The 19,402-nt window shown below is 45.6% G+C and overlaps 1 protein-coding gene across 2 annotated transcripts in view; it reads left to right on the forward strand.

Annotated features, from left to right (window-relative positions):
• Positions 1-745: 745 nt before the first annotated feature.
• The window catches only part of MCC (MCC regulator of WNT signaling pathway), a 276,051-nt gene continuing 257,394 nt past the window's right edge, over positions 746-19,402 (forward strand). For both annotated transcript variants that reach the window (XM_039239740.1, XM_039239741.1), the window contains exon 1: positions 746-1,260. In XM_039239740.1, coding sequence (XP_039095671.1) covers positions 1,204-1,260 — 57 coding nt within the window. In that variant the 5' untranslated portion in view covers positions 746-1,203. The remainder of the gene's footprint in view (positions 1,261-19,402) is intronic.

A 19,402-nucleotide genomic window follows, 5' to 3' on the forward strand; every position in this document is an offset into this window, starting at 1 on the left:
TTTCTGATTCATACTCCAAACCCCAGAAATACAGACCTAGCTCTGCTCGGATGAGCCTTGAAATTTTTAAGGAAGGTATGGGGGTTGAAGAGGCTGGGAAATGTAATATTTAAAAAGATAGTTTAGGGTTGGGGAGGATGGGAAATTTGAGCCTATTTTTACCTTTCAAGGGATGGGACATCTTCATCTTTATTATCGACATGCAGAAAATGTAATCTGCTCCAGCGACAGAGAGGGAGTTTGACAGTGAATTTACACCCTCGGTGTTGACTTTAGACAGATCAGGGAAAATGAACGCCGCATACTCTTGTAAAATCTTAATGTACCATGAGGAGTGCACAGCGCTGGCTGATGTACAGTGTTCAGATTTGTCTTGACCTTATTAGATCATGGAAAGTGGCTTCTAGGAGGAATTAAAAAAAATTTTTTTTTCTGCACAATTACTCAGGTGGCTCTTCCTGTTTCTTCTCTTCCTCCTGGACTTGGGTCCTGTAATTACTATCGCAGAGAGCTGGAAGGATGCCGGCTCTCCGGGCAAGGTCCCCTCGGCTCGGCCTCCCCCCCACCCCCGCCCCTGTTCTCTTTCTGGCCCCGCCTCCTCCGCGCACCGAGCAGCCAGACAGCTGTGTTCAATCAGAAACCACTTACAACTCCAGACGATTCAAAAGGGAAACTTCAGCGTGAAGTGCAGCCCCGCTCCGGCTCTCTGTAGCTTTCTTTCCCTCCCCGGAGCCCGAGGCACGGATCTCGCTCGCCCCGCCGCCCTCGTCTCTTCAGGAGCTCGCTGGAGCCCTCCGGCGTGCGGGGTCCTACTGGGAGGTGCCCTCCAGCCTAGTAATGGGGGGCGGCGAGGCCCCGTAGGAGCGGCGCGGCGGCGCGGAGGGTGGCAGTGCCCCGGGACCCGGCGGTGGGCGCGCGCGGGCGGGTCCTCGCGCCGGCTCGGCCGCTGCAGCAGCTGCGAGCGCGCCACACCACCGAGCCTCCTGCAGCAATGGCTCGTCCGTGAACCGCCAGCGGGCTCTGTGCCTTCCAGGAGAGCTTGCATCCTTCCTTGGGTCTGCCCCACGGTCTTGGGTGAAAATGGCTGTCTAGACTAAAATGTGCCAGAAGGGACCAAGCGGTGGATATCGAGCCTGGTAAGCCCAACTCAGAAGCTCCGAGAGCTGGAGGAGGAGGAGGAGCTCGGCTCTGAAAAGTGCAGTCATGAATTCTGGAGTTGCCATGAAATATGGAAACGACTCCTCGGCGGAGCTGAGCGAGGTAAGGAACAGCTGAGGTCGCGAGCTCTGGCTTCTCAGACGTTTATGGTTTCCGACAAACCCCCGTCCCTCCCGATTATCCCCAGCCCTACACCCCTGCACCCTACCCACCTCGTGCTCCCAGGCTGGAGGCAGCGCAATTAAAGATTAATAGATTTTTTTTGGATCTTGTTGTAACTTGTAGTGCTACTCAGGAAATGACCTGAGCTGGCTTAATGTTTCAGTCTGAAATCAGTGGCTCAAAAAAGAAACAAGCTCTCACCACGCGGCCAAGACTTTCTGCTCTCCGTGAATCTGGGTCCCCAGTCCTTTTCTACCCCGTTTCCCCCAGTTTAGGCTCAACGTTCCTTTTCGTAGAAGCAGTCGGGGATCTCAAGCTGAGCCGAAGCCGCCAGTAACTAATTTGGTGGGGCTGGGGAGCTCATTGGATTATTAAATCTACCACTTGGCTCCCACGTGTGATACATTTGGTTAAGTTCGGGCAAGGTGGTCTCTCGCTGGCGGAGTTGAATGACCCACGCTGGGGAGGGGAGTGGAGAGGAAGCACATCAAAGCCGCTTAGAACTTTATTTCCTGCCCTGAACTGGACTCCGGAGTCTTTGAGGCAAGAGCATTTGCAATTCCTAGCTCTCACTGTAACATACCCTCTTGAGTGTTTGAGACTCGCTTTGAAATTAAAGCTACATCAAACAGTATGCAAATATGTGAGCGGTAAGATGCTCAAAGCCACCTTTTTTTTTTTTTTTTTTGGATGACTTTAGGGATCCTTCAGCAAAACCCCTCTTTCCCCCCAACTCCCGCCCCCGCTGCGTCCCCCACTTTGAATACCTAAAAAGTATTTTTTTGAGTAGACGCTCAAAAGAGAGGAGGGAGTCTGTGTGACCAGTGTCTAGAGCAGGGAGGCTTAGTGGCTGTGGGTTTTCCTCCTAACATCATCACTGAGCTATTTATGGGGCAAAAGTAGAGTAAATAGTCTGTGCTTGAATATGGCTTAAGAGAGGAAAGGGGAAGAAAAGGAGACCGGTGTAAAAACAGCCGGAAGGCAGACAGAGGTGATGTCAGATTACCAAGGGTGAAGAAAATGAAAGGATGCAGCCCTGGCTGTGGGAAGAGGGCTGGAGATGGGGAAACCCGAGTAGGTCTGCGGCTGGTACCCAGCAGCGAATGCCCTGGCCCCTGCCTGGTGCTCTGTGTTTTGCTGCTGTGCTGTCCCTGCTGGGGTTTGGAGTAGCATTTTGAGGTGTTGGTGAATGAAGTAGCGCCATTTCCTAATTCGGGTGGTGTCCCTTGTGGTTTAGAAGGTGAGGAGATGCTAAGAGGGGTGGGTGTAACTTGAAAACAGATCTTCCTGCCTCTTCCCCTAACCTCCTAAGTGATTTTTGGCAATTGAACAAGCAGGGAGAAGTTCACATCTAAAATAGAATCTAGGACCCAGGAGAAACCTTATTTAAGGAGAAACCTGTGACTTCCCGTGTAAGGTCACTTAAAAATCCAAAACTTAAAGGTATTTGTCCTGCAGAGAATATTTCCCTGGTCTTTCACACTGTTTATTTCTCTGTGGCAGCTTTAACTCCCCGTCTCCTGAAGTGTGTTGTTCAGTAAGCTTTGTTTTGAAAATGAATTCCAGGTTTAGGATTAAGGTGACTAGAATACTAGAGAAAGAGCGAGAGTGAGAGGAGGTCCTTTCCTGGTGTTGGGGTGGGCCAGAAGGGTATTACGTGAACCCAGAGTATCTATGAAGCGCAGGTGGGGGGCTCCTTGCCTACTTGGATCCATTCCTATGTACTCCTTAGAAAACTTGTGGCGGAAGGGAAGGGTGGAGGGTGCTTCGTGGTCCCCGCATTAGTTGGAGCAATAATATTTGAGCATTTAAGGGCATAATTTGTCCCTGAGGATATTATAAGTTTCTGCCCAATCCTATCCTTCACCAGATTTTCTCTCCCCTTTCTCAGTGTCTGTTCATCATTTCTTAACTTCTTTCGGGCCTTCTTTCTAGGTTCAGTGGTTTAGTTGCCCTGCTGTCCCCCGTTGTCCCAGTTTTCCTGCAGATCTGGTAGTTGTCATAGATGACAAGGGTAGTTGTTTTTGAGTTTTTGGACTCGTTGGCAATTAGGGTATGTGTAAGAGAATTTGTAAGGCCACGGTGTATGTGCGGGTCTTCCTTGTGGACCCTAAATGTCAGGTCCGTTTATCATGGGCAATAGTTGTAGGATTGACTTTTTTTTTTTTTTTTTAATAATACCACAAGATCTGAATACAATTCATTTGTATTTCTCACAACAGATCTCTGGTGTAAAGGAGCAGTTTCTTCTTTTCACAGTAATTTTTCTCTTAAGTGCTAATTTGCAAAGTTGTCAACCTCCTTTGATGGTTGGTTCCTCCTCCTCACCTGGAAGCCGAGCTAATAAAACCCCTCAGGGGCCCCTTTAGCACCACATCCCTTATTGCCCAGGAGCCTCTTGGAGGTCGCGGTGGGGTCAGATCCAGGCATTTCAGTGGCAGGAAAAACCCTGAAAGAGCCCAGCATCATCCTGGGTGTCTGAAACAAGAGGCCTCTCTCATTGGCCTGGACTTGTGAGCTGACCCCTTGTACAGGGGCCCTGTGGGCCCAGGAATCCTTGACCCTTTGGCAGTAATGTTGGCGCTGACTCCATCACATCTTCAACAAGGGGGAGTGACTTGCGTCAGTTTTCTAGCTGAAATCTGCTGGTTCCTTTGGTGAGAGCAGCGAGCTTTGGTCAGCTGCTGAGGTGCTGACCTCTGCCTACAACTACCCCAGGAATGCTTGGATACAAGAGAGGCGGGAGGGGTTTGGGTGTGAGGGCTACATGACCTAGAGGCCGGTGTTTTGCATGTGTAAGAACTTTTAAGATCGAAAAACAGGAAATTCATGAATGTGTTCCTTTTGTGTCTTTAGCTGGAACAATAGCTGTTTAAGATCCTGTGAGATGATGATAGGAGATAGTGAAATTACCCCTACCTGTGGGCATTCAAAACAGTTGTGTTTATCCATGACCACAAATGGCTTATATCAAGTCTGAACACTTTAACCAGAGCAAACTAATCCTTACCATTAACCACAGTAATTCGAAGGGAAAATCTGAGAGGCATGAATTGACTGTTCTCTTTTCTTGGCTTGCCCCTATCAAAGCAATCAAAGGATGTTTTTCTTTTTCTAATGTGAGGTTAAGGAAGGACTTCAACACCAGCCAAATCAAGAGTCCTTAGAAAATCAAGTACAGGGTCAGCAGCACTGGATTAAATTCTCCCAGATCTCATCAAGGGAAAGCTCTTAATTCTTCCTCCTTGCTTTGGTTTTTTGGTTTGCACTTAGTTATGTTTGTCTTGATGAAACTTGTGGGACCAGTATATATTTTGGCATTGCTGCACCACCACAGTCACGTCTCCTAGTTCTTAGAATAGTTCAGATTTGGGGAGAAAGACGTCTTGAGGCACCGCATTAGCAAGGCATGATTTGAATTCACTAAATCTTACAGGAGAGCTGTTTACTGGATCTGCTTGTCTGATAGACAGCTACTTATTTATGCAGCAAAATAAAAATTTATCTTTAAGGGTTCTTTCCTGGTGATCACTAAAACCTCTGGGGAGTAAAAAAAAAATACTCAAGAATAATTTGTCTGAAGCAATCAACTTACATATTTTTTGCCTTTTATTATTTAAAAATTTTTAATGCTTATTTTGAGAGAGAGAGAGAGAGAGAGACAGACGGACAGACAGAGCATGAGCAGGGGAGGAGCCGAGAGTGAGGGAGAAAAAGAATCCGAAGCAGCTGTCAGCACGGAGCCCAACGTGGGGCTTGAACTCATGAATTATGAGATCATGACTTGAGCCGAAGTCAGACACCCAACCAACTCAGCCACCCAGGCACCTCATTTTTTGCCTTTTAAACATTAAACAACAGGTAAAGTTCTCCTTCACTGTTTACCTCGGTTGCCTCTAGAAATCCTACCTCTCTTAGTCTTATCCCTTTATTCAAAGCTCTCTCGAGATGATTCCACTCCAGAGCTTTCTCTGTGTGCTTTCACCATTTATTTGTTGGGTAGCTATGGAAACTCCACATCTTTGTTGATACTCTAATTAAGAAGTGGATTTGTATAGGAGAAAGTTGTTCTCTACATGGATGATCCTGTATGACTGTCTCTGAGTGGCCATCTCACAGATAGATGTAGGCTTCATCTTCCAGTTAGAAAATATCAGAGTTAGAGGGGCCTGTGAGATCACCTAGTATTCCCATACCCCTTTATACTCCTTTGTCTTTATAGAATCAACTTCACTGTAATGAGTTGTTTGTCTGTCTCGGGGATAGACCGTTAACACCAGAAGAACAGTGTTGAAAACCTGTCATAGAGTCTGGCACATAGTAGTGTTCTACACGTGTTTGAATGAATGAACACCTTGCCTCTTCTCTCCCTTTCCCTTTAAAAAAATTTTTTTAAGAGCTTGTGAGAGCACGAGTGGGGGAGGGATAGGGAGAGGCGGACAGAGGATCCAAAGTGGGCTCTGCATTGACAGCCGCGAGAGCCTGCTGCAGGTCTCTAACTCACAAACCATGACCTGAGCCAAACCGTGACCTGAGCCAAAGTCAGTCCCTTAACTGACTGAGCTGCCCAGGGGCCCCTCCCTTTCCCTTTTTATACATCTGGAATTTGAGGAAGTGTTTAAGTGCTTGGTCTGAGGCTCTTTTATTTTTTTTTATTTTTTGGTGACCGTATACGGCTGTGTAACAAACTGCCCCCAAATTTAGAGACTTAAAAAAATCTAACTTGTACATGATTTTGCAATTTTGGGCATAACTCAGAGAGGGAAGGCTGTGTCTGACTGGATCTAGACTGTCCACTTCCAAGATGGCTTAATCACATGGCTGGCAAACTGGTGCTGGCTGTGGATGGGAGATCAGCCCTATTCTCTTCCTCTTTCTCACGTGGGCCTGCCCCTATGCCTGCTTGAGTTGCCTCTCAACATGGCAGCTGGGTTCCAAGACGGGAGAGGTGGAGGCTGGCAGTTCTTTTTTTTATTTTTAAAGTTTATTTCGGAGAGACAGCATGAGCAGGGGAGGGTCAGAGAGAGAGGGAGATACAGAAGCTGAAGCAGGATCCAGGCTCTGAACTAGCTGTCAGCACAGAGCCTGACACGGGGCTCGAACCCACAAACCGTGAGATCATGACCTGAGTGGAAGTTGGACGATTAACTGGCTGAGCCACCCAGCACCCTTGGAAGTTCTTTTAAAATGTAGGATTGAAACTGGCACTTCTATGTATCTGTTGGTTAAAAACTGCTATATGCTTAGCCCAGATTGAAAGCGGTGAGAAAATAGACTCCACCTTTCCAAGGGGGATATAACACCGAATTTGCAACTTTTTATTTATTTATTTTTTTTGCGCAACCATTTTTAATCTACTCCAGAGGCCTCAAAAACACAAAACCTCATCTAAAAACCCTCTTCTGTTAATTCTCGGTGTCTGGCAATAGTTCCTGTTTTGTTTCTTAGCTGTGAATTCAGTGGTTTTCCAGGGTATTGACCTGTTTCATTATCAAAAACCCTGTGAGAGACCTTCTGGTAGGCCCATCCTACAGGTGTGGAGGTTGAGGCATAAAGAGGTGAAAACACTTATCGAGGTTTTATAGACTATTAGCGGCGGAATCAGATTTCGAGCCCCAGTAGTGTTTCTCTCAGGTCCATAATTTGTACATGCTTTCCCTTCATCAGTTTCTCTTCCTGCTCTCAGCTTGTAATCCCATGTTCCTAGGAGGGAGTATTTTATATAATAGGCCTGTTTAACTTGATTTGTATTGTAATCTCCATGCAATACCCAGATAAATACTTTTGATAAAAATGAAATGGATATGATTAAAGGGATATGGTCACTGCCATCACCTTCAACCTGCTGAAGAATTCTACGCATTGATTTATCCAGAGCCCTAAAAGCAGATTGGTCATAAGGAATAGGGTGATCTTCATCCAAGCGAGCCTTCCTTTCTGTCCTTGTTTACTGCTAGGGAGATCGGGGCACGGCGACCTCTGTCCCACTGAGAGGTCCCACTGGCTGTGTCCTCAGAGGTGCCCGAGGCATTAGTCGTGCCATGTTTGAGGTGCCAGAATAAGGCTTCCGTTGTCCCAGAATGAGCACTCTCCCACCCCTGCAGGTGAGGCTTTAGGCTCCTGCTACCGTTTGCCAAGTCACTGTGGCGCCGCAGAGGGCTGAGCTTGGCAAAGAAAGCCAGGGTACACGGTGCATATGGTGGCCAGGGCCACGCGGCAAGGCAGCTGCTGGTGGTTAGGTCCTGAGGAAGCACGTGCTGAATGTGGCCATGACTCAGACCCAGCTGGCCAGGGGAAGTAGAGCAAGTGTGGCTGGAACCAGTGGTGGTCAAGGGAACAAGAAAAAGGAGAACTGGGATAGGAGAGGAGGAGGTTTGTCAAAGACCAGGCGGGTGATTGGGGCTGACGTGGCCACAGACGTGAAAGCCCAGAGAAAACCTTGATTCCAAGGACGTGCTTTGTCCAACTGGGAAGCTGTAAAATGAATCCCAAGATTTCTCTGTATTAAGGAAGTACTTACGGGACTGTGGGTACAGGATTTGAGGCACCAGAGCTCTGAGTGGGTGGTGGGCACCCATTTAGCATAGGGAATGTGTTGGCAATCCTTAGGAAGTAAACTCCAGGGTGCTTTAGCAGTTGCCCGAAGCTCATTTACCCCAGCACAAGCCATGTGGAACTGGAAGATAAAAGCCCCATTTATGGCAACATTAAGAAGATGTTGATGGGGGCGCCATCTACATCCGGTTAAACGTCCGACTTTCACTTGGGTCATGATCTCACGGTTCGTGGGTTCGAGCCCCGCGTCGGGCTCTGTGCTGACTGCCAGCCCAGAGCCTGGAGCCTGTTTCAGTCTGTGACTCCCTCTCTCTCTGACCCTCCCCTGCTCACACTGTCTCTCTCTCTCTCCTAGAAATAAATAAAACATTAAAAAAAATTAAAAAAGAAGAAGATGTTGACGAAAAGAGACTTCAGATTTAGTTTTTGATCCAAGGAATCACATTTCAGAAAATAAGATTACATTTTAAGTAAGTTCCCGATTCTGGGAAGGAGGTTTGTATTGGTGCGATTATGGAATCAGACAAGGGAAAAAACTCTGAAAACTGACAGTAGTGAGAATGTGGACTTTTACATCAGCAGGGGCACAGCAGGGCAGAGAGAGAGGATACGTAGTTATCTTCTCCACCCCTGCACTTGCTGCCCCCCACCCCAGATTCCTAACATGGGTTTCTCTCATTTTTGAAAGAAAGGAGGAGAGAATAACCTGGATTAGACAGATAAACAGAGTTCAACTTATAGAGTAAATATTTACTGGGACCACGGAGCTATCCTCTTTCTAGCAAATGTCCTTTTTTCTCGCTGGACAGAAATAGCCAAAATTAGTTCATGGGGGAAAGAGGACACCTTGTGAAAGGTTTGTATTAGCATAAGGAGTGACTGAGTTCATAGAGCATTTTATATTTGCAAATCTTTTAAGATGTAGAACATTAAAAAAATGTTTTTAATGTCCTTATTTTATTTTGAGAGACAGAGACAGAGAGCGAGCAGGGGAGGGGCAGAGAGAGAGGGAGACACAGATTCTGAAGCAGGGTCCAGGCTCTGAACTGTCCGCACAGAGCCCAATGCGGGCCTCGAACCCACGGACTGTGAGATCATGACCTGAGCCACCCAGGTGCCCCAAGATGTAGAACATTTTATATTTGCAGACCTCTTAAGATTTTTCTTAAACTCGGCAAAGAAGTTGAACCAAATCAAGTCTAGGAGAAATAAAAATCCTGAATTAGCTGCTGTTGATTCTACTTGTTATAGGTTAGGGTTTGTTAACTTTGTAAATAAGCAATGAAAACCTGTTGGGCTGGGAATGTTGTGTGCTAAAAGCTACTTGAAGCTTTGGCGGGTGGGATATTTTGAGGTGGAGCCCTTGTCGTGAGGTTTGATCAGTGTGTGGAATAACCCATGATGGGACATAGGGGGCCAGCGATGGAAATGCATCTTAAGCCAAAGGTTGTAGTGTTTGATTACCGGAGAACAGAAAGTTTCATGAAACCTGAGTGTGTGTGTGTGTGTGTCTGTGTGTGTGTGCATGCATGCATGTCAGTTAACGATTCCAGCTGGATTTGTGAAAAATATTGAAGCTGTTGTCAAGGGAAGAATGCCAACATGGAAATAGATTGCCTGGCAGTTAGAAAAGCAGTGGAGTCCTCTGGTTGGTTGCATGGTAAGTGTGGGAGTAATTGCTTGTCCCTGTTTCCTGTGGGCTGTGTGGACTTGTGCACAGAATACGTGGTGCACTCACTTTGTGTGGGCCCCTCCTGGCCTCCCACGTTGGTTGTTCCTTCCCTCACCTGTGTTTAGAACACTTATTATAATTCTCCATAGCCTCTGTGTGAGACCATGAGATCTTTGAAGGCAGAGACAGAGGAAAACCCCTTAGTGTTGCCAGCACTTGGTCAGTATATGACATGGTAAGGCATCAGCATCAACAAATTTTGAAGTTACTTGTTTGGACCAAAGTGCACTTGGCATTATAGTGTGACTGATGTGTTGGGTCGACCTCTTCTATATTTTGGTTGAAGGGCACATTTGGGGAGAATTTAGTTTGGTCATTATTACCATAACTTACCCTCTATTCCCCATTGGTTTATTCAATCAGTAAATTCTGTGTGTCTTCTACATGCTAAGTGCTGTTTTTAGCTGTGGGGATATAGAAACAAAACTGATACAGTCCTTGTTCTGATGGACCCTACATTCTGATGGTATGTGCTGGAAAGAAAATTCATAGGGAATGAAGGAGGGAGAATGCCATTGTAGTGATCAGGGAAGACCTGTTTGTGGGAATCTTTGAACTGAGACCTGAATGAAATGAGGGATAGAGCCATGCAAAGATAGGAGTGATCATTTCAAGTAGGGGAAGAACAAAGGCAGAGGTCAGATACACATGGTGTGTTTATTTAAAAAAACTTATTTTTTAAAGCTTATTTTTTATTTTTTGAGAGATAGAGCATAAGCAGGGAAGGGGCAGAGAGAGGGGCAGAGAGAGGCAGAATCTGAAGCAGGCTCCAGGCTCTGAGCTGGCTGTCAGCACAGAGTCTGCTGCGGGGCTTGAACCCACAGACTGCAAGATCATGACCCGATCCAAAGTCGGATGCTTAACCGACTGAGCCACCCAGGTGTCCCTCACATGGTGTGTTTAAACAAGGAGGTGATGTGGCTGCGGGTGAAGTAAGCAAGAGGAGAATGGAAGGAGAAGATGTCTGAGAAAATTAGTTCTGCCTAGATTACCTATAGCCTCCTAGGCTATGGAAAAGAATTTGGATTTCTCTGGAGTGTTTTGATATGCCTGAACTGATATATAAATGTGTGTGCATGTGTATATAGTATGTATGTGTATATATGCATATACATATATATTTACATAATTTATTTGTGGGGCAGGGTGGGAAGGAGGTTTTAGCAAAAAAAAGTCCAGGAAGGCTGTGTCGCAAAAGCCAATTTAAAGAAGTATTTTCAGAAGAGAGTAAAGTTATCAAATGCCCCATCCCCTCTTTTGTTTCATTCACTACCTTACAGAGTAGGCATATTCTCAGATTTTCAAATTGTGTGATTGTAAAATTATTTTTGGACATCTTCAAAATATTTGAGTTCAGTTTAGTGGTTTAAAGAACGAAGCACACGGACATTGGTCATGAATGATTGAAAACTGCCTTCCTTTGGATGGTTCGGTGTTGATGGACAATGATGATATAGAATATATGTGGGTTCTGACTTAGGGAAACTGGGCTCTCCTTTCCACTATCACTTGGACCAATTTTCCTTCCTCTGTTTAAAATCATTGACTTTATTTTTTATGAAACTTCGTATCTGTTCTAAGGAGTCTGGGTGGCTGACTCTTTTTTTTTTTCCTGTTGAAAAGTTACTTGTGGGGGCAACTGGATGGTTCAGTTGGTTGAGTGTCTGACTCTTGATTTCAGCTCAGGCCACAATTCCAGGATCATGGGCTCAAGCCCTGCTTTGGGCTCCATGCTAAACATGGAGTCTGCTTCAGATTCCACCCCCCTCTCTTTCTCTGCCCCTCTCCTACTCACATGCACAGTCACTTGCTCTCTGTCGCTCTAAATTTTTAAAAAATGTGGGGCACCTGGGTGGCCCATTTGGTTGACATCCATCCAACTTTGGCTCAGGCCATGATCTCATGGTTTGTGAGTTTGAGCCCACATCTGGCTTGTTGCTGTCTGCACAGAGCCCACTTTGGATTCTCTGTTCCCCTCTTTTTGACCCTCCCTCACTGTGATTTCTCTCAAAAGTAAATAAACATTAAAAAAAAAAAAGCTATTTGGCAGTCGGGTTTTGGCAGTCGGGTTATACCAGAAAGTCGTCTGGTAAGCATGGAATTGGACAAAGGATATTCTTCAATTGGGTGATGTCATTAAGCCATTTTTGATTGGAGGTTTATCTTCTCCAAGCCATTTGCATGTCTGATGAGGAAACTGAGGCCTGAATAAGGCTGGCTAGGGGCAGAGGGGGAAGTGTGGAACCCAGATTTTTTTTTCCTTACCTCCCAGGGATAATTTTCCTCTTCTGCCTCAACTTCCTTTGTTTCTGTCACAAGATTTGCTTTAAAGTAGTTGTCTTACAATGTTCTGTAATTATCTTAAAGAGAGGAAGCATAATTCTTTAGCAATCTTGTCTATATATGACATTACTAATCGCACTATTAATAAGAATTTAGTTTTTGCTCTAATCTTTTGGGTATATTTTAGTAATCTTCTCTAAGTGGGTTCTTATTGGCTGAGATTATTGGCCTAAAAATCTTAAAAATCCAAAGGAGCAGTTGTGTTCTGCTTTGGTGAAAGGAGAGCTGTGCTTGCTGTGTGGCTGGTTTGCCAGCTGCTCTGTGTTGATGTTTGCATGACTTGGTCAGTCACATTATCCTTTCTAAAAATTGTGGTAAACTATACATGCCATAAGATCTCCCATTTTCACCATTTTTATTATTTTTTTAACGTTTGTTTTGAGAGAGAGAGTGTACATACACAAGCGGGGGAGGGCAGTGAGAGGGAGAGAGAGAACCCCAAGCAGGCTCTGTGGTGTCTGTGTAGAGCCTGATGCAGGGCTTGATCTCACAAACGGTGAGATCAAGGTTGGCTCAACTGACTGAGCCACCCAGTCGCCCTTGACAATTTTTAAATACACAGAGCTGTGGCATTAGTACATTCCCCCTGTGGTATATCCATTCTTACTTTCCATCTCCCTCAGCTGAAACTCTGTTCCTATTAAACACGGACTCCCCATGTCTACCCTACCTCCATCCTGGCAACCACTCTTTGACTCTCTCTCTATGAATCTGATGAATCTAGATCCTTCACATAAGTATAATCGTAAGACACTTGGCCTTTTGGGACTGGTTTATTTCTGTTGGCAGAAGGTCTTCAAGGTTCCTCAGCACAGGAACATGTCAGACTTCCTCCCACGTCAGGCTGGTCTCCCACTGTATGTCTGCATCGTATTTTGTGTATCCATCCATCGGTGGACTCTTGGGTGGCCTGCACCTTTTGGCTGTTGTGAATAACACTGCAATGGACACAGGTGTGCAGATATTGGACTCCATGCTTTTACTTTTTGGGGGGTATACACCCAGAAGTAGAATTGGTAGGCCATATGGTAATTCCATGTGTAAATTTGTGAGCAGTCATCTTTGCGTTTTCCATAGTGGCTGCTGTACTTTTCATCATCCCTACCAGCAGTGGGCACCGGTTCCAGTTTCTCCATATCCTCTCCAGCACTTGTTCTTTTGGTTTTGCTTTGCTTTTTACATAATTGCCTCCCTAATGGTTGTGAGGTGGTGTCTCCTCCTGGGTTTGATATGCATTTTCCTAATGATTGCTGGATGTTGAGGATATTCTCATGTGCTTCTTGGTCATAGTGTCTTTGAAGAAAGGTCTGTTCAAGCCCTTGGTGCCCTTCGAACCCGGGCTTTTTTTTTTTTTTTTTTTTTAATAGGCTTCACACCTAGTGTGGAGTCCAACATGGGGATTGAATTTGGGACTCCAACATCAAGACCTAAACTGAGATCAAGAGTCTCTTGCTAACTGAGCCATTCAGGTGGCTTCTTTGCCTGTTTTTCTTTCTTTCTTTTTTCCTTTTCTTTTCTTTTTTTTTAATGTTTTATTTATTTCTGAGAGATAGACCGCATGAGCAGGGAGGGTCCGAGAGAGAGAGACACAGAATCCTGAAGACAGGCTCCAGGCTCTGAGCTGGCTGTCAGCACAGAGCCCAACGCAGGGCTAGAACCCACGAACCATGAGATCATGACCTGAGCCAAAGTCGGACGCTGAATCAACTGAGCCATCTGGGCGCCCCATGTAGGGGTTCTTCCTATAGTTGGGATATCCATTCCCCATCCATTTCTCCTTTGTGCAGGTCTCCTGTTCTCTGTGGTTGGGGCTTTGCAGGTGCTTATGCCTTGGTATTCCCAGATGGAGAGACTGTGAGTGTGAAGCCAGGCAGGAGAATGGAGGCTTCCCCACAGAAAACAAACAGGCTCCGCCCTAGCCAGAGGCTCTTTCCTCCTCCGTGTCCAGGAAGAAGGTGCTTCCGGATGCATTGTGGGGCCAGCACATACTTCACAGGCTGGCGACCAGCAGCATTGCCTGTGGACTGGCTGGACACTCTCTAGCAGTGTTAGGCAGGCACCAGAGTTCTGAGGGGTTTTTTTTGTTTGTTTTTAGGTTTTATTTATTTTTAAAAGAGAGGGAGAGAGAGTGCACGGGGAAGGGGCAGAGAGAGGGAGAAACAGAATTCGAAGCAGGCTTCAGGCTCTGAGTTGTAAGCACAGAGCCCGATGAAGGACTTTAGCTCCCCAACTGCAAGATCATGACCTGAGCCAGAGCCAGATGCTTAACTGACTGAGTTAAGTTCCTGGCATTTGAAGAGTTACTTTGCTCCACAACATGCTGTGATTTCACAGTATTTAAAGGGGAGTTTTAGGAAAGGCTTTAGCAAGAGGAGCCTGTGGAGAGTAGCCAAGAAGTCTGAGGCTGGCCTGTTAGATTAGATAACTGTTACTTTATTTCTTGGTGCTGTGAATCTAATCCTGGTTAAACCAAAATCTAATTTATTTTCATGCTTGATTGGGAGCACTTCTGATGAAGTGTTTGGATGAGAGTAGGCATCATATAGGAGTGCTAGTGCTCGGGAATGAGCGAGTCCAGGGGCTGCTGGCCCAGACTGATTATTAGTAGAGCGTTAGTAGTGGGTGGGGGGAAAACAGGGGAGTTGGACCCCCAAGACAGGAGGAGTTTTTGCAGCTGAGAATGGGTAGATTTTAACTCAAATGTGGGAACCCCTCTTTTCAGATGTGTGGGGCAGAAAGCCACACCCCTTCTGGTATGACTGTTAATGACTTCCAAGGCTGTTTTCATTTGGGGCTTCTGAGTTGCTTATGAAAATGCTGTCTGGACACACACGTGATTACGGGCGAAGAAAGTGTCTGATGCTGAGAAAGCTGCCTTCAGACCCTTTAATTCCCTTCAAGTGTGAAAGATGGGGCATCTCCCTTATTTGACATTAAAATGTCCCCAGCTAGCAATGATGACATACAGGGATTGGGAGGAAAATGTCGAATGGTGAGGAAAGGCCCTGATTTTTGTTTTGTTTTGTTTTGTTTTGCCAACTTCTGTACTACTTTCCTGGGTCAAGTTACTTGATCAGTCACCTCAGTAGGTGTGTGTAAAACTGTGGTGTGGTAGAGTGTGATCTGAAATCTTATCTCTGCCATGTCCCAGCTAGGTGATCTGGGGAAAGTCGCTTTGCTGGGCTACACATTCCCTGCTATATAATGGTGATAATAAGAGTATCCACCTTAGATGTTATGAAGGCCAGTGAAACGGTCTATGCAGGTCTTATCAACATGTCTGGTAAATACTATTTGTTAGCTCTTACCACGATCCTCACAACACAACACAACAACTGTGTGGTTACTTTGTTACTACAGTGCTTACTGTACAGTGAAAGGTGCCAAGTAGAACAGAAACATTTACAAGCAAAACATTAATAGCTGTATTTGTGAGCACTGAAATAATGTAAAAGAAGTTCTTAAGTGTAGACAAGTAAGTCATGAAGACCATATCCAGGAATCCTGGGGGTCTTCAGCCCGCTGGTAGTTTTGTCTCTGGACCTTCATGCCAAAAGCTGACTACCTGGGGAAACTGTTCTTCCAAATATTGGCAAATCTTAGAAAAGAAAGTTGGCTAATTTCTTCTTTTGGATTCATGGAGCCAGAATGTTAATGAGCTAACAAATGGCAACACTAATTGCTCTTTGATGTTACTCTTTTGGCTTATCTCTTTTAACTTTAATTGTGTCTGGGCTGTAGTGTCCTCAGTCCCTCGTGTGCCCAGGAAGTGACCTTGGGACAACCGTGGTGGCTAATGGTTTAATGTGAGAGCAGGAAGGTGGGCAGGGCGCCCCCAAGCCCAGAATGAGGACACATTACAGAGAAACAGACTGTGACTGTGTGCTGTGTAACTGCTTTTTTCGTGAAGATAAGGCTTTATCAGTGACGCATACTTTGTGAATTCCCTTACAAGTTTTGATCTGTTAACTGTGGGGAGATAGCAGTGGTGCCTCGGGAGCTTTGCTGGGGTTAGTAACGGCGCTGGAGGGGCACGTCTGCTGGAGGTGAGAGAGGAGCCGTGGAAAATAGGTTTGGGGGAGCGGGAGTGTGCCCCACAGCAGTGAAGGCCACTCCAGTACTGCCTGTGGCTGGCTGACTTGTTCATTTGAAAGCCCTTTAACCGCGCACCCCCTCTCTTACGCATCTTGATTGCGGTTTTGTCTACAGGTCGGAAAAGAGGAAGTGGTAGAATATTGAATATTCTCTCTCATCTTTTGAAGTTGTAAGGTTTGGTCCTTGGCTGAAGAGTATATACCTGAGGGCAGTTGGAAGGAGATGGCTGGGGGTTGTAGACCTTAATAAGCCTGAGGTTCTGAGTCTTGCTTTTTGGTTGTGAAGTTTTGGACACCCTGAACTTCCACCTCTGTAGACATCTGCTGCAATGTCGCCCATTCCCAAAGCTGAAGTTAGTCTCTAGCTAAGCTGTTGCCTCACAGGTCTGTATCTAATGATGGGAATGTCCAACCAGGAAAGCTGGAGCGCAGGCCTTGTGTAAATACAACACTCCTTCTTCCTCCCACTTGCCCTCGAAGACCGGATCGCACACCAGTCCCTCTTCCTGCAGTGCTTTCCTTCCTTGGGGACAGGGGCTCATCCGTGACACTACAACATGTCACATTCTTCAGGAGGCCCTTCTCCAGCTGCTGTCAGTGCTTGCCAAGCACCCCCTACAGTCTGGCAGCATTACCTGTCCACTGACTTCCCCTCCGTGCTCCACCAAACAGTGTATTCGTGTATTTCTCAGAAGCTTGCCTGGTGGAGGTGGCCTGTGGCCAGAGAATTGCATTCTTCTCAAAGCACATTCTTGGAGTGTGGCAGACAGGATACATAACAGTTAATAATCATGAAAAGCAATTAAAAAAAAAACTCCAAACTAAAAAAAGAAACTACACATAAGGCAACTTTATGTACCAGCTAGTGGTGTAAGCCCCACCCTCCACCCTCAGGTTCCCCGTCCCTGAAGATGGATCCTGGCTGTCTATACCTCCCTTCCATCTCCTCCTAAAGGCAAACCCTGGGCTTGTCTTCAGGGCCCACCCAGTACAGCTGGGGCTGGAGAGATGTGCTTCCATCTGTATCTCATAGGAGTATTTGAGTCTGGCTTGGTGTTCTCTCTCGGGAAGAAAGCTCAGAGTGGAGGCTGGCCGGAGGTAGGATCTAGTTCTGAGATGGTAGGAATAGCTTCAGGAGCTGGAATTCGAGTGTGCTATTGTATTGGAAATGATGTGTGAAGGACCGCAATACTAATGAAGCAGTTACTTCTGTTTCATCTTGCAAGTATTTTTTCCCTTTATGCATATCAAAGTCTAAATCTATATTTTCTTTTCTCTTTTTTTTTTTTTAAAGTTACTTACTTTGAGATGGAGAAAGAGAGAGAACACGAACATGAACAGGGGAGGGGCAGAGAGTGGGGACAGAGGATCCAAAGCAGGCTCTGCGCTGATTGCAGAGAGTCTAATGTGGGCTCCAACTCCTGAACTGTGAGATCATGACCTGAGCCAAAGTCAGACGCTTAACCGACTGAGCCAACCAGTTGCCCCCAAAATTATACTTTCTACAACACACCACTTTCAGTACAAGAGAGCTCTAATCTTCAAAAGCATCCCATTAGAAATTACTGTTGTTCATTGATACTATGATTGACCTAAAGTGAACTCGGAAGAATGGCTAATCTGATGCCTTTAACCTGATCAGGGTTTCCCCCCTACCTCCCAAATTGGAAATGAATATGTGGTATTTAAGGAAGAAGATGTGGAGGGTAATTCTATATATAACTGTGCTCCACATGCGTAAAGACATCCCTTCTTATAAAGGTAGGGAAGTCCCTGCAATTAAGCTTCGGTATTCATTTGCAAGTGACAGAAATATGTTAATTGGTTTTCTTGGGTGAATGATTCTTAATCTGGTGGGAAGGATAAAGATTTCAATTCATTTCACTAATTTTAGAAATATCAGTATTCATAGGTTACTATATGGAGCTAATAAGGTGTTCCAGTGAGGTCTGAGTTACTGGGTAGATTACATTCAAAATGTGGCATTGCAGTATTTTTCAGTGGTTGAATGAAGTTTTCATCAAAGCAGTCAGCAGACGATAGTCTGTCTGGGTGACTGAGTGCCCTGAACCACTGGTGTTGATGTGGGTTGGATGGGAAGATGGGCATGTATTATGCCTTGAAATGATGAGGCCAATGCGGTATCTTATAAACACCACTTAGCACAGTAGGCGGAAGTGGGATTAGTATGATCAGTTACAGAGAGTTTTGAGGTTTATGATAAGAAATTTACCTTTTCATGCTCTTCTGTCAAAGACTGATGGGCTTTCCCCGTTACGTTCCCTCCTTGGATTCACCAAGTAAATTAAAGAAAAATTCTAAAATGATTGTTTTCCCCTTGCAATCTGTATAGTAATCTCCCAACATGGAGCTTGAACTCATGACCCCAAGGCCAAGAGTCGCAAGCTCTGTTGACGGAGCCAGCCAGGCACCCCTAAGTTGCTCTTTAAAAAATATATTAGTAATAATAGGAAGAGGCTAGCTTAAGAAAAAAGATACTGGGTTATATATTTGTGGATAGCATAAATCAGACTAGATCGGGGTAAAAACGAAGACCATTACATACAGTACTGAGGAGTAGCACTCAAAAGTATGAAGTACTTTGCATGCATTTTTTATGTCCTTTCCTTGCTTACAAACCGTCATTTCAGGGTACCCTTGGTGACCTCTCTAGCTCCATCTTTGGCCACTTCTCAACCTTCCATCCTAGTCTCTAGCCAACTCCACTACTTTCAGTACCTTCAACATCTCTATCTCCTGGCCTTAGAACTTCACATCTGCTGTTCTATACAGTCCATGTCCTCCACTGTTGTGTGTCTACCTTCTGTTTGTTCATCTCCTATGTGTTGGTTTAAGTATGTGTTCTTCTGAAAGTCTTACCTGATATTCCCACTTTGATCTAGATGCCATACTCTCCCCTGTGCTCCGTTAGTGTTGGCTATTTCTGCGATATAGCACTTAAGACACTACACAGGCCTTTGGACTTGAGATTCTTACCAGAGTGTCAGCTATTCACTATCGATCACTAGCACTTGCACAGAACTTCGCCCTTCACCTTTCCTCCAGAGTGAATGATCTTAAACATCGCAACAGCCCCGTGACACAGGTCCTATCTTTAGGAGCATTCAGTAGTGAGGGAATGGAAGCTCAGACAGAAAAAGGGCCTTGCTCAAGGTCACACATCTAGTAGGTGGGTTGGGTGAAATTTAAACTGGGGTTCTGATTCCAGAAGTCCCTACTGTATGCGTAGTGCTTACCACCTTCTCAGACTGTGTGATCATGGCGTCTAGAACCAGCATCTGTAGGACCTGGGGTTGGCGGGTGGGTTGATAGGTTGTAGAGAAGGCGCGGCACTGGG

Source organism: Hyaena hyaena, unplaced genomic scaffold (assembly GCF_003009895.1).
Source record: "Hyaena hyaena isolate Hyena2069 unplaced genomic scaffold, ASM300989v1 scaffold_160, whole genome shotgun sequence".
Taxonomy (NCBI): Eukaryota; Metazoa; Chordata; class Mammalia; order Carnivora; family Hyaenidae; genus Hyaena; species Hyaena hyaena.